This window comes from Mytilus edulis, chromosome 4 (genome assembly GCF_963676685.1).
Source record: "Mytilus edulis chromosome 4, xbMytEdul2.2, whole genome shotgun sequence".
NCBI classification, from domain to species: Eukaryota; Metazoa; Mollusca; class Bivalvia; order Mytilida; family Mytilidae; genus Mytilus; species Mytilus edulis.
The window spans coordinates 88,134,060-88,147,123 of NC_092347.1; the positions used below are offsets into that span (position 1 = coordinate 88,134,060).

The following is a 13,064-nucleotide window of genomic DNA, read 5'->3' on the forward strand; positions in this document are numbered from 1 at the left end:
TTTCGATTGAAAAAATTACATCATCAGATAAAATTTATTTTGTTTTAGTAAAATTCATATCAGATTGAAATAAATTTTGCTCTGCATCCTTGACAGTTTGTTTGGTTCAAACTCAACTATGTTTCGTAGTATAAAATCTTTCCTGTATTTAAAATAAGCTTTTTTGGAAGGCATGCGCGAAATCACCGGACATTAGAGGAACTCTCAAAACATGGGGTTTCCCTAATTTTGGACACACATTACATAAAATCTTGAGGGTAAAACCAAGCAAACAGAAGATTTATCGAAATAAAAGTATGTAATAATGCCTTCTCACAATATTATCCAATTGTTGGTTTTATCAGTCGAATGAAGTGAAGTCATATGTCTTAGATGCGCGGATACACCGGACTGCACAGTAAATTTGTTATTCTTAATCATTTCAAAGATATTCATATTTCCGTATAGAAATTATATATACTTTTGTTATTATTTAAAAGTTACCTTTAATCTGTATATGTAACAACAAATTTGTTCCGGCGTGACATTTGTTCCACCGGAACAAATTTCATAGGAAATATGTTCCACCAGAACTTATGTCACAGAAAATATGTTCCAGCACTATAAAATTTGTTCTGGAACAAATTTTTTAACCAAGTGTGAAATAAGTTCCGGAACAAAAATCACAGCACCATGAATTTTGTTCCAATATTAAAATTTAAAAAAAAAGTGAAATAAGTTCTTGTGATATTAGTTTTAAACGAATCTATTTTATAGAAATTAATGAAAATGTTCTGCTCGAACCTATTTCACAGAAAATAAGTTCTGTGCTTGCATGGGGTACATTTGCAATTGAAGGAATGACTTTAGGATGAAGATAAGAAATAAAAGCGATGATAATGTATCTATGTTTGATCGTTTATGTGGTATTCAACCTCCTTGTTTCCTGATGATCTGTCATTGGTGTTCTAATCATACATGTACTTAGCTATGGTCATGGCACAGTTTTTAAAGAGCGTGTATTTTGTTTATTTATGTCTTTTAATATAATTGATCAGCCACTTTGTCCTTTTCAAAAAAGTACAAATATTCATCTTCAACTATAATACTTTTTTTCGGAATGACTTTTATTATTATTTCTTATTCTACTCTTTCCTGGCTCATAAGTGCCATTTTTAGTATTATTACTTGAGCATGTTATTAAACTTTTTCTTTACTCCACATGATCCAATTGGATGTTTACCCTTTTTATTTATTACATTATGCAATATAATACATGTTTTTTATAATCACTTTAAACTCACTGATGACAAGTGCTCAGTATATAAGAAAACTTGTTTAACCAGTGGAACATATTTCACAGACAAGGAACTTATTTCACCAGGTGAGGAACAAATTTCACAAATCCAGAACTTATTCCACCAGGTAAGGAACAAATCTCACAAACATGGAACTTATTTCACTAGGTAAGGAACAAATTTCACAAACCCAGAACTTATTTCACCAAGTAAAGTGTGGAACTTATTTCATAGAGATGGAACAAATTATATAGAAATTGTCTGTGAAAAAAGTTCTCCCAGAACATATTTCCTGTGAAATTAGTTCCACTGGAACTTTTTTCACAGGAACAAATTTTGGCTCACATATACTCCTCATAATTGTAATTAATTCTGAATTTTAAGTTATGAAATATTGTCAGAATTCACGCAAATACCATGTAGTCCTTGGTTTTGTTAAAATTATAAATAACTCTATTGAGTATTTATCTTTAAAAAAAATCCTGTATAGGCAATTAAAAATGACTAATTTAAGGTAAGGTTTGCGTTCACAGGGAGACAACTCGTATTCAAATCGTGGAATAACGCTGATTCACTCGAGCGTTTGAAATCAGCGAAATTTACCTTGTCAATGCAAACTTAATTTGCAAACATTCTACTTATCGTCTGCAAAATGTTGCGAAGTAAAACAGGAAAATTTCAATCGAAAAAGTCATTTGTGAAGCAATTCAAAGCTCAAGAATCCAGAAGAAATATATTAGTAAGTCATCCTGTTGATGAGCCCATTACAGAAGATCACAACTACGTGCATGCCAACACCTATCCAGTTTTCTCAGACTCAGATATTGAACTTGGTGCAAGCTGTACCATTGACCCATCTCTTAATAATGACTGGAAAACAGGTAGACGGATAGTCGAGCTTCAAGCCTTAGCCCAACAGATGTTTTGCACCTCGTGTGATGCTCGACTACACCTGGCCGACATCGAGAGCGAGAGACGATATGGTTTAGGCAGCATACTTTTTATACGGTGTCAGAACAGTGTGTGTAGTTCATTAAACGACGTTAAAACGGGAAAGAGAAACAACGGAACATTTGACATCAATTCAAAATTAGTACTAGGTAATTACAATGTTTTGTGTACATACATTTAAATATTATAGAAAAAAAAAATGAAAGGGAACAACTATGTAATCTACAATTGTAACGGATGGGGTGGGCAGGGATTGAACTGAAGACTGGCAGCTGTAGCCCACAGCTTAAATTGTGTATGCCAAATATATATTCCTATATAAGAAAAGGAATCTGGGTCCATTCTCACTGATTTACGTTCGCCCTAGTACCTGTTCGCCCTGATACCTGTTTGCTCAGCATGCTCAGGATACATTCGCCCTGTCTTATTATTTTCTGATCCTAAACAAGCAATAGACTGAATCTGTCTGAACAGGGGCGGATGCAGGAATTTTCGAAAGGGGGGTGCTAACCCAGGGAACCCAGGGCAAAGGGGGGGTGCAAAACATATGTCCCGATACAAATGCATTGATCGGCAAAAATAAAGGGGGGGGTGCGCACCCCCGGAACCCCCCCCCCCCCCCCCCCTGGATCCGCCACTGCTGAATAAGTTTATTTAACTTCAATGCCCTGAATATTATATTTATTTTAGTAGGGCAATGGACGCTATGGAAGAATAATCCCAGGGAGAACATGTTATTAGGGCGAACGGACCCAATACCCAAGAAAACTGAAATTTAAATAGTCCACATCAAATTTTAGGGGCTATTGGCGTGTGGGCTCCTGCTAATTTCAAACCCTGGGTGGGGGTATTAAAATCACTTTGATTTCAATAGGAAGAAATCAATTATCTTACACTGTTTTGTTATTTTTAAACCATTTAAAAGAATAATCCCACCCCCCTCTTTTCCCCTTACAACTGCATTTCAACGATTGTCTAAGTCCAATGCATGTTTTGCAAGACAAGCTGATGCAGTGGGAAAATCTACATAGATATTAATTTGATATTTAATATTTGGTATAGATTTATCATGACCAGTTAAAGTTTGAATCCAATACTATACTTAGGTTAAAGATTAAATTTTGCTGCTTTATAATTTATTATTTTCTCATTTCCTGTCTACATTATAATGATTTATATTAGGCAAAAGAAAAGTATATTACCATGATGACTGATGTAAATTTTATGCCCATCAAATTTCGCCCTAAGATGAGATTTATCATTATTGGAAAAAAAGTGGTGTTGGATCAGGCAGTCCCTAATTTGATTTCTTCCTTATGTAATAAAAAAAAGGGATTAAAGTTTAAGTGACTTATTATAAAGCTCAATGACTAAAATTTCGTTCATCCAATACTATGTATACATTTTCAACTTTTCCTTCATGATCAGCTTGCATGAAAAATTAATACGGAATAAATATGTCAATTTGACAATCATGATTTAATAATGAATTGATATTTCTGTTCAGTGTTGGTGCATTTAATCTGATAAAAATGCGACTTTTCTTGGAAGCAATTGTTCTTTAAAACTAATATGTATGCAAAATATTGTAGCCATGGTACACACAGGAATGGGCCCAGTACAGATTAACAACTTGCTTGCAGCTTTAAATTTACCACCAGTTGTGCCGTCCACTCTTAAGAGAAGGGAACAAAAGATCGATACAACTCTGGAGACTGTAGCCAAAAAATCTTGTCTTGAGGCCCAAAAGGAAGAAATTGAAAAGGGAAATGGAAAGGTAATAAACTTAAAATTCCAAATGATTATTTTTATATTAATTATCATGGATAAATATATACAATATATATGTACATTGTTGGAAAATACAAAAATTATTTTTTATGAGCTTTAAAAACATGTCAGACGAAAAGGAAGGCTAATTCCTGAGCTTTTCTCCTGTTTTGTAGCAAATAAAACTCATGGACCGGTTACTTACTTGAAAATAGGGATTATTGGAAAAGTGCACACTTAAACTCACTACAATTGCATATATAAACACTAAAAATTTCTAAATAAGGGGCTGATTCAGGACTGGCATGATATTGATCAGGAACAATATTTTGGAAAGTAACTATGTATTTCATCATTTTCATCATTGAAAGAGAAAATATTTTATAATCTGTTGCCAAAATCTGCTTCTGTAAAAACAGCTTTTTAGAATACAGGTAGACTGCTTTATAGATGGTTGGTTAAGGCAACATCAAACAGTTCAAATTTTATTTCTTGCCTAATATGAATTCTTCAGTACATGTATTTAAGATGTATGTATCTATTTTTTTTAAAGATGGAAGTAAGCTTTGACGGTGGGTGGCAGAAAAGGGGTACAGGATGGAATTATAATAGTAATACAGGTGAGAATTTTTCTGTTTATTTTTACTTGTATGAAAATAAGAAAGATGTGGTATGATTGCTAAATTTAGACATTTATTCCCTATAAACCAAAACATTTAGATATTAACAACTATATGTCCCACCATGTGGTCTTGAACAATGAGCAAAACCAATATTGCAAAGCTAGCTCTAAAGGGCAGTGAAATGACAAATGGCAAACAATTTAAACGAGAAAACTAATGACCAGGATTTAATTACATAACCAATGTCAGTGTTCATTATGTTGCACATTTTTTATCTGTCCAACTTAAAGTTACTCCAAGATCAATAATAAAAAAATAAATTAAATTTTTAGTTATTTTAAACTTTTCATATTGCATGTATTATTATCTTATAGAAATGTAAGCATTTGGAATCATTTTGAATGCTTACAATACATTTTTCAATATAATTGATATTTTCAAGGGACATAACTCTTTTAAAAATAATTGATCTACACTGATTTTCTAATTTGTCCTAAACATTGCTGATAAAAAAACAAATGATATAAATGTCATAAAAATCTGGTAAAACTTGTACACATGTAATTTTACATGTAATTCCACCTTATGTAATAATGCTGTATTTTGATTGGATGAAAACCATGGTATTTTTCACCAATTTCTATATATTGAGATTTTCTTTTCTCTGCCGGGGTATTTGCCATTAGGGAATTCCATGTGCTGGGGTATTTGCTAGCAAATACCATGACAGATGGGAAATACCATAGCAAATACCATGGCAGATGGGGAATACCATGTCTAAAAATAGCTCAATGAATTATTTCTATTCTAATATGACAAATTCATGGCCATTCTTTATATATCATGTATATGGTTACAGATGAAATATTTAGGATAAAAAGCATCATTATTGAATTTGGACCGAATGACGTAAAAATCTTGGGAATGACGTCATAAATAAAAATCAACAGAAACGAATTGTCAACCGGTCACATAAAACTGGAATCCACTTGTATTACCCTTCACTGAAACTGATGAACCAGCTTATTATATAAAGGGAGATATATATACAGTCAGTGACTGTACATAAAAAAATGAACTATACATTCAATGCAATTTGACTGCGCAAATAGCACAGCTGCAGTGTATACAAAATTTTTACATTCAAGTCGAAATTTCATATGATACCTAATAATAATAAACTTTCTGAGGTGGAACATTCGGTGGAATTAAACAATTATATCATGCTTTCAAGGGGTTACTTTGCCAAAAATACCCCTTGTAAGCATGATATATTTGTATATATATAATTAATATTTACAAGAGACATAACTTTTACATCTGCCTTCACGGTAATTTACCTGTTTGGAATCATTTTATGTAAAAACAACGTCCATAATTTCAGGCCATGCATCATTAATTGGGAAAGAAACAGGAAAGGTACTGCAGTTCTCTCTTAGAAGTAAATCTTGCCAGATATGTGCCCTACATCAGAGCAAAAACCACACTATACCTGTACATGAATGTTCAAAAAACTGGGATGGTTCTAGTAAGGCAATGGAGCCTGACATGGCAATATCAATGGCCAGAGAGTTAGAGGAAACTGGATGTGCAATAGATGTCATCCATGGTGATAATGACTCGACCACAACTTCTCGACTGAAAGCTGTTTTCCCTTCCATTGAAAAGAAAGATGACAGTAACCACACTAAAAAAGGCATCACATCAAAACTATATAAGCTTAGCCACAAATATAAAGTTCTAAAACAACCAAATGTAATATCTTACATTGGGAGATGCTTCATGTACGCCATAAAAGAATGCCAGACAAAAGAGCCAGAGAGTCTTAGAAAATCACTGGATATTATAGTTCCACATTTATATGGTGACCACTCTCTTTGTGCCAGTGAAGATGCTACCTGGTGCAATTATCAGAAGAATCCTTCTCAATTCAGGTATAGTACAAAGTACTTTAAGAAAAAGAAAAAAATATTTATTTCAATTAGTTTAATGCTACTAATACTATTGTAAATATTTAGCATTTAATCTACTTCTGAACTGGATATCTTTAAAATTGGTTTGCAGCTTTAACTTCTTAACAATGATGCCTTGTAAAGTCTTTGCAGCGTTAACCCCCCAAAGAACAGGGGGAAATTAGATGAGATGCCTGGATAAAGTTCTTTTAAAAAATCTGTTTAAAGTCTGTTATTTTCTTATACAGATTACATATAACAAGTTCAATAACAATAAGGTGTCCAATTGTGCAAAATATTCAAGGAAAAAAAGTTATTAGTTGATACCACTATGTTAATATATAATGTATATATATAGGTAAATATAAAACAAGAATAAAAAAATATATGTTGAGATTCTTAGCCAATAAACACAGAAGTCAGATTTACTGACATGTATTGTACAACTGATTATTTGATTTTTTTTTTGTGTCTAAAAAGTTGTTTTGGGTTGTGATTTTTATCCTTAACATTTAAACAATCAATTTTATAGGTACCGCAGTCTACCGCAGGGTAAGCCTCTCACATGTCCAAGTCTTCAGACAGATCTTAAAGCCATTGTAAACAGCCAAAAAGATAGAGCTGCCTGCTTGACCAACTTAGGATCAACCCAAGCAAATGAGAATTTTAATTTCATAGTTTCAACAAAAGCTCCAAAAAGCAAGTAAGATATCTGTTCATAATCATAATGAATAAGAATTTAAATGATATAAAAAAGAAGATGGGGTATGATTGCCAATAAAACAACTCTCCACACGAGATCAAAATAACACACAAATCAACAACTATCACTGGCGGATCAAGAAATTTTTATAAGTGGGGGCCCAATCAGTGATATTTGTTTGCCTTAAATAAGTGGAGAATAATTATATAAAGGCTTTTCCCCCTGGAGAATAATCCAAATTTGAAAAAAAAATGACTTTAAATTTTTCCCAAAAAGACAACCTTTTCCCCAAACAGTGCAGTCTCAGTAGAAATTGTGCATAAATACAAACTGAAAAACAATCATTTGATCAATTTTCTTGCCTAAAATTTCAGTATTAGGATTATGTGCACATTTGAGGGTATATTTATGTATCATTAATTTACTGACAAAATGGGGTCTTATTTTAAAGCAGGGTTTGACTCTTGAAAATGGGTCTGTGAATTGGAGTTTCAGTCAAATTTATGGTTTATTTCAGATTTCCCAATTCCATGAAAATGACGCATATTTTCCTTATAAAAAGGGTAGATGTAGTTTTGAAAAAAGCCAACAATATCACTGCCAAAGGCTGCCTTAAAGGGGCCTGCTCCAGTCACGCTTCATTGATTCCCTATATAAGCAACCAAATTTTTGGAATATTTTTATCCTTTAATATGCATTTAATTAGCCACTTAATAATTTATACATCAAACCAATCATTATACCCCCGCTTTAAAAAAAGGGGGGTATACTGTTTTACCACTGTCTGACCTTCCGTCAGTCCATCAGTCCGTCCGTCCGTCCAATGAATATTTTTCGTCACATTTTTCTCAGGAACTAATACAAGGATTTCTGAAATTTGGTTTCAGGATTTATATAAGTCAGCTATACCGTGTGATGCGTTTTCAGATTGGTCACTTGACAACTTCCTGTTTACCGAACACTTGTATGATTTTACACATGACAGCCAAGTTGAAAATTTTCGTCACATTTTTCTAAGGAAACTACAATACAAGGATTTCTGAAATTTGGTTTCAGGATTTATATAAGTCAGCTATACCGTGTGATGGGTTTTCAGATTTATCACTCGACAATTTCCTGTTTACCAAACACTTGCATATTTTTACACTATTAATATTATCCACTTGAGGCGGGGGTATCATCAGTGAGCAGTAGCTCGCAGTTTCACTTGTTTATTCTGTCAACACTTGCCTCATTGTTCATTGTAAACATGTTGTTTTGCATTTAATTTTTCATACAAAAAATACTATTTCAACTGCATTATAAATGGGACCTTCAACCTTAATATTTACAGGTCATTTGGATCAAGCAAATCTCTGACAGGGAGAATTTCAGCATCTGTTCTGCAGAAGAACGAGGGTCACAAGTATTTAGAAAAGGTTTGTGTTAGATAGAACTATAAGTGATAGACAGGCAGGCAGATTAAACCTGGTATGTGGAATGATTGTAAGGTTTACATGTCTGTCTGGCTTTGTTTCATCTGACCATGGTTTCATTTTCATGATTCTTTGGTTATTGTTAAGTTTTTGTAATTTGGTCTGTATTTCACATGTTAAAAGCATTAATTCAACTACATTTTGAGTATAGAATTATTATACTCTATACAGTCTTGCAGGCTTCACCTGACCTAAGAAAAATAAAGGAAACAATATGCCAAGTCATGTAGTTAATGACACAGAGACAAAGATATATGGATATTAAAATTTCACACAAAACTTGGTTCACATTGTTGAGCTACATTTGTGTACATTATTTAATAAACTTGATACAAACTGTTACTTTTCAACAACATCAAGTAGAAATCTTGTCTAAGTCAATGCCTTGCCCATAATGAAGGTTTGGGATTAGATTCCTGGCTGAGTCTAACAAAAGGCTTTAAAACTTGTATTTGCTGTTAATCCGCCTGAGTAGTCTGTCTTCTTGTGTACTTTATATGTTAGTATGACACTTACATCATGAATATTTTCATCATAAGTCCACTATCATCATACTGTCCTGGATATGGATGTATTATAGGTTTTGCAGATCTTTTACCTCCCCTTAATTGAAATTTTTTATGTAGATTCATGGTATAAATATGCTAATTTGGAGACAGATTGGGAATTTATATGTTAGACTGTTGATTTATAGAAAGAAAACCTGGGGATATATATTGCATTATTCAAAATGTTCAAATAAATACAAAATATTTGTGTTTTTAGATTATTTTTTTCAGCTTGGCCATTTAAGGGGAGATAAATCTTTTACTATTTTTTTTATACTGGACTGGAAGAGTAATTTAGTATCTTACTTGTAGCAATACAACAAGTTTGGTGACAACATTTTTTCTTTCAACTTTCTTTAAGCATATAAAAAAGTTATCTTCTTCTATTTTATCTCAAAATTCTCATAGATTTCTTTAATAATGCCAAAAAATGTGTTTTTTTCATGAACAATCTGGGCACATTTGAACAATTTGTCTGACCTGTATCTTGATAAATAGCCCTGACTTTTTATTAGTTTTTCGTTAAAAAGCATAGACAAAAATTTATTTTGGCAAAGTATAAAAAAGATCTATCTGAGGAAATTTGACCTTTTATTTACCTTAATGACCATAAGGGAAAAGAATTGACTTTAGTCACTTTTTCATCAAATGTTCTACAATCTATATTTTTATATTTGATTTATAAAGCTAGTGGCAATATAAAGTTTTGTCTCTTTTTTATAGGTTAACAAGGCTGTAGGATTATCACCGGGAGAATTTACCTTCAGAATGGCCTTAAAAATTGCTGCTAAGAGAAAGCTTCAAAAAGCGAAGCAGATTAGTTTACAAGCAAAGAGGAAACGTCTGTTGAAAAAAATATTGAAAAGTCGGAAAGAAGCAACTAAGGAAATTCATGAAGGTGTTACCTACTACCAAGCTGCTGAATTACATCAAGATGAAGAACTAACCCAAACAACAGAAATTCCCAATAGATTAACACTACCTGAAAATGCCTTTACATATGTTGTATTTGATACAGAAACAACTGGCAGAGGGAGAAATAGTGACATTTTGCAAATAGCAGCTGGTGATGATTTTAATGTGTATGCTCAGCCACGTTGTGAAATTTCTGAACAGGCATCTGCTGTGAATATGCTAAGATACGATAGGGGAACAAATACTATGTTCCATAGAGGTATTCCAGTCTTATCAAAACCAATACAGGAAGCTCTTTTGGATTTTATAGAATATCTAAAGAAAGTTCCTCAACCCATACTTGTTGGACACAATGCTTGTAATTTTGACATTCCTATTGTTTGTAATAGAATGTCTGAATTTAAATTATTTTCAGAATTTTCTTCTCATGTTTTTGGTTTTGTTGACACTCTGAAAATTTCAAAAAGAATCTTCCAAAAGTGATGTTGGCAACTACAAGCAGGAAAATCTCGTCAGTAAACTTACAAACTGCACTTATCAAGCACATGATGCAAAAGAAGATGTGAGAGTATTGACTACTTTATTCACAGAAAAAATAGAGAAGGAAGTGCTTGATGAAGACCTTTTCCACATATCCTTTCATGATGTGAAGAAAAGATATGATGAAATTTTACAACAGAAATTTATGTCATTAGCAGCAGTGACCAAGTTGGCCAGAAATGGTGTCTCTCCACTTCATCTTAGATTAGCGCATAACAGAAACTCTGGTTTAAAGTTATTATTAACTGATCTGCATATAAGATTAACAAACAAGAACTTAACATCTGTGATTAGTTTCCTGGAGAAAGAAGAGTGAATTTCATACTGTTAGCATCACTTGGCGTCCGTAGTTGTCTTAATATTGTCTTCACTCTATTTTTTACAAAATTCTTCTCTGAAACTATTGTGCCATATTCCCCATTTCCTTTCTCAATTTTATTTGTATTAATAATCATTGCATATCAGTTTCATTGCATTTATTTGAGGCAAACTTGAAGGAAGAAAACAAAAACAAAGAGATCAGCATTTTTTTCAATTTGAAAAGGGGTGTTTCTAAAGAACAGTAAAAGTAAGGCCACCAAAAATCATATTATATCTTTGTTTTGTGGTAATAAGCATTGTGTATAAGTTTCAAAATATTTGGTTAAGGCAATTTTTCAATTTGTAAAGGGGCATAACTCAAAAATGGTAGAAGTGATACTACACCAATTTCAACTTGATTAGCTTTTGTGGTAATTAGCACTGTGTATAAGTTTCATAACATTTATTTGAGGAAAACAATGGAAACGAAAATTCAGTAATTTTTCTGTTTGTAAAAAGGCATAATTTTAGTATGGTAACTGCGATGCTACACCATTCAAACTTGATCTGTGCTTTTTGGTAATAAGCATTGTGTATAAGTTTCATAAAAGCATACTAAAGTTAGAGAATGGAAACCAATTATAGGATGTACGTCCAGTCCATCTGTACAGGTTGAGGGACTTTCTTTAAATATTCAATAAATTCCAAATAGCCTATGTGTACCTACAATGGTAAATCTTAATGCCCCTTCCACTACTTGGGTATAATGATATAATGAGGGTGTGACAGTTATAGAAACTTGGGTATGATATTATGAGGGTGTGACGGTTATAGAAACTTTGGTGTGATGTTGTGAGGGTGTGACAGTCATATAAACTTGGTTTAATGTTTATGAGGGTGTGACAGTTATAGAAACTGGGTTTAATGTTTATGTTGGTGTAACATTTATAGAAACTTGAATATGATGTTATGAGGGTGTGACAGTTATAGAAATTTTGGTGTGATGTTATGAGGGTGGTACCGTTATAGAAAATTTGGTGTGATGTTATGAGGGTGTGACAGTTATAGAAATTTTGGTGTGATGTTATGAGGGGGTGACAGTTATAGAAACTTTGGTATGATGTTACCAATGTTTGACATCTATCAGAGCATGGGTATGATGTTTATGAGGGTTCGACAGTTATTGGGTTTTCAGTATGATGCTTTCAGGGTGTGACAGTTATAGAAACTTTGGTGTGATGTTTTGAGGGTGTGAAAATCATAACTGGGTTTAATGTTTATGAGGATGTGACAGTCATAGGAAATTTGGTTTGATGTTACCAATTTGTGACAGCTATCAGAACATTGGTATGATGTTTATGAGGGTGTGGCAGTTATAAAAACCTGGGTATATGATGTCATGATGATGTGACAGTCGTAGGAAATTTGGTATGGTATTACCAATGTTTGACAGGTATTGGAAATTCAGTATGATGTTTTGAGGATCTGACAGTTATCCGAACGTCAGGAAGATGTTTTGAGGGTGTGACAGTTATGGGAACTTCAGTATGATGTTTTGAGGGTGTGATAGTCAGTTTGGGTTTGGAACAGTTATAGGTACTTTAGTAGAACAGATATGACAGGGTGACAGATAAAGGACCATTTGTATTTTTGGCTATGTAATGGATTGGGTGTAATTGAAGATGTTGGTAGTTTTGGACCAGCTTATATATATATATATCCTATTGTTATTTTTCTTAATTTACATTGTTCATGTTAAGAACATTTATTTTCAAAAGATAAAGAAATAATTATACTTCAGTTTCATTGTTCTTCTTTGAGAATATAAGTGTTGTATTGATCACTCAACTGAAGGTGAAGGTCATAGTGCTACGTTTGAAAAAAGTGACAAGATCCCCAAAACACTTTTATACTTCAGAAAGTTGGACAATTTTTCACTTTATAAAATTTCATCTAAACTTGCATAAATACTGTAATCACTGAACAACACAATAACCAACATACTATACC

The 13,064-nt window shown here is 32.8% G+C and overlaps 1 protein-coding gene across 1 annotated transcript; it reads left to right on the forward strand.

The window, feature by feature from the left end:
• Positions 1 to 3,635: 3,635 nt before the first annotated feature.
• Positions 3,636 to 12,849, forward strand: LOC139520895 (uncharacterized). The gene is made up of 6 exons (XM_071313922.1): positions 3,636 to 4,005; positions 4,552 to 4,618; positions 6,006 to 6,555; positions 7,106 to 7,276; positions 8,610 to 8,694; positions 10,023 to 12,849. The coding sequence occupies exons 1-6, from the start codon at positions 3,805 to 3,807 to the stop codon at positions 10,695 to 10,697; spliced, it is 1,749 nt and encodes a 582-aa protein (XP_071170023.1). The 5' UTR covers positions 3,636 to 3,804; the 3' UTR covers positions 10,698 to 12,849.
• The last annotated feature ends 215 nt before the right edge of the window (positions 12,850 to 13,064 follow it).

What these genes read in the sequence shown, in the direction of transcription:
- LOC139520895 (XM_071313922.1), top strand. Translation starts at nt 3,805, where the DNA reads ATGCAAAATATTGTAGCCATGGTACACACAGGAATGGGCCCAGTACAG. An exon ending in TTGAAAAGGGAAATGGAAAG is followed by an intron (nt 4,006 to 4,551) that starts GTAATAAACTTA and finishes TTTTTTTTAAAG; the next exon opens with ATGGAAGTAAGCTTTGACGG. An exon ending in ACAAAAGCTCCAAAAAGCAA is followed by an intron (nt 7,277 to 8,609) that starts GTAAGATATCTG and finishes TAATATTTACAG; the next exon opens with GTCATTTGGATCAAGCAAAT.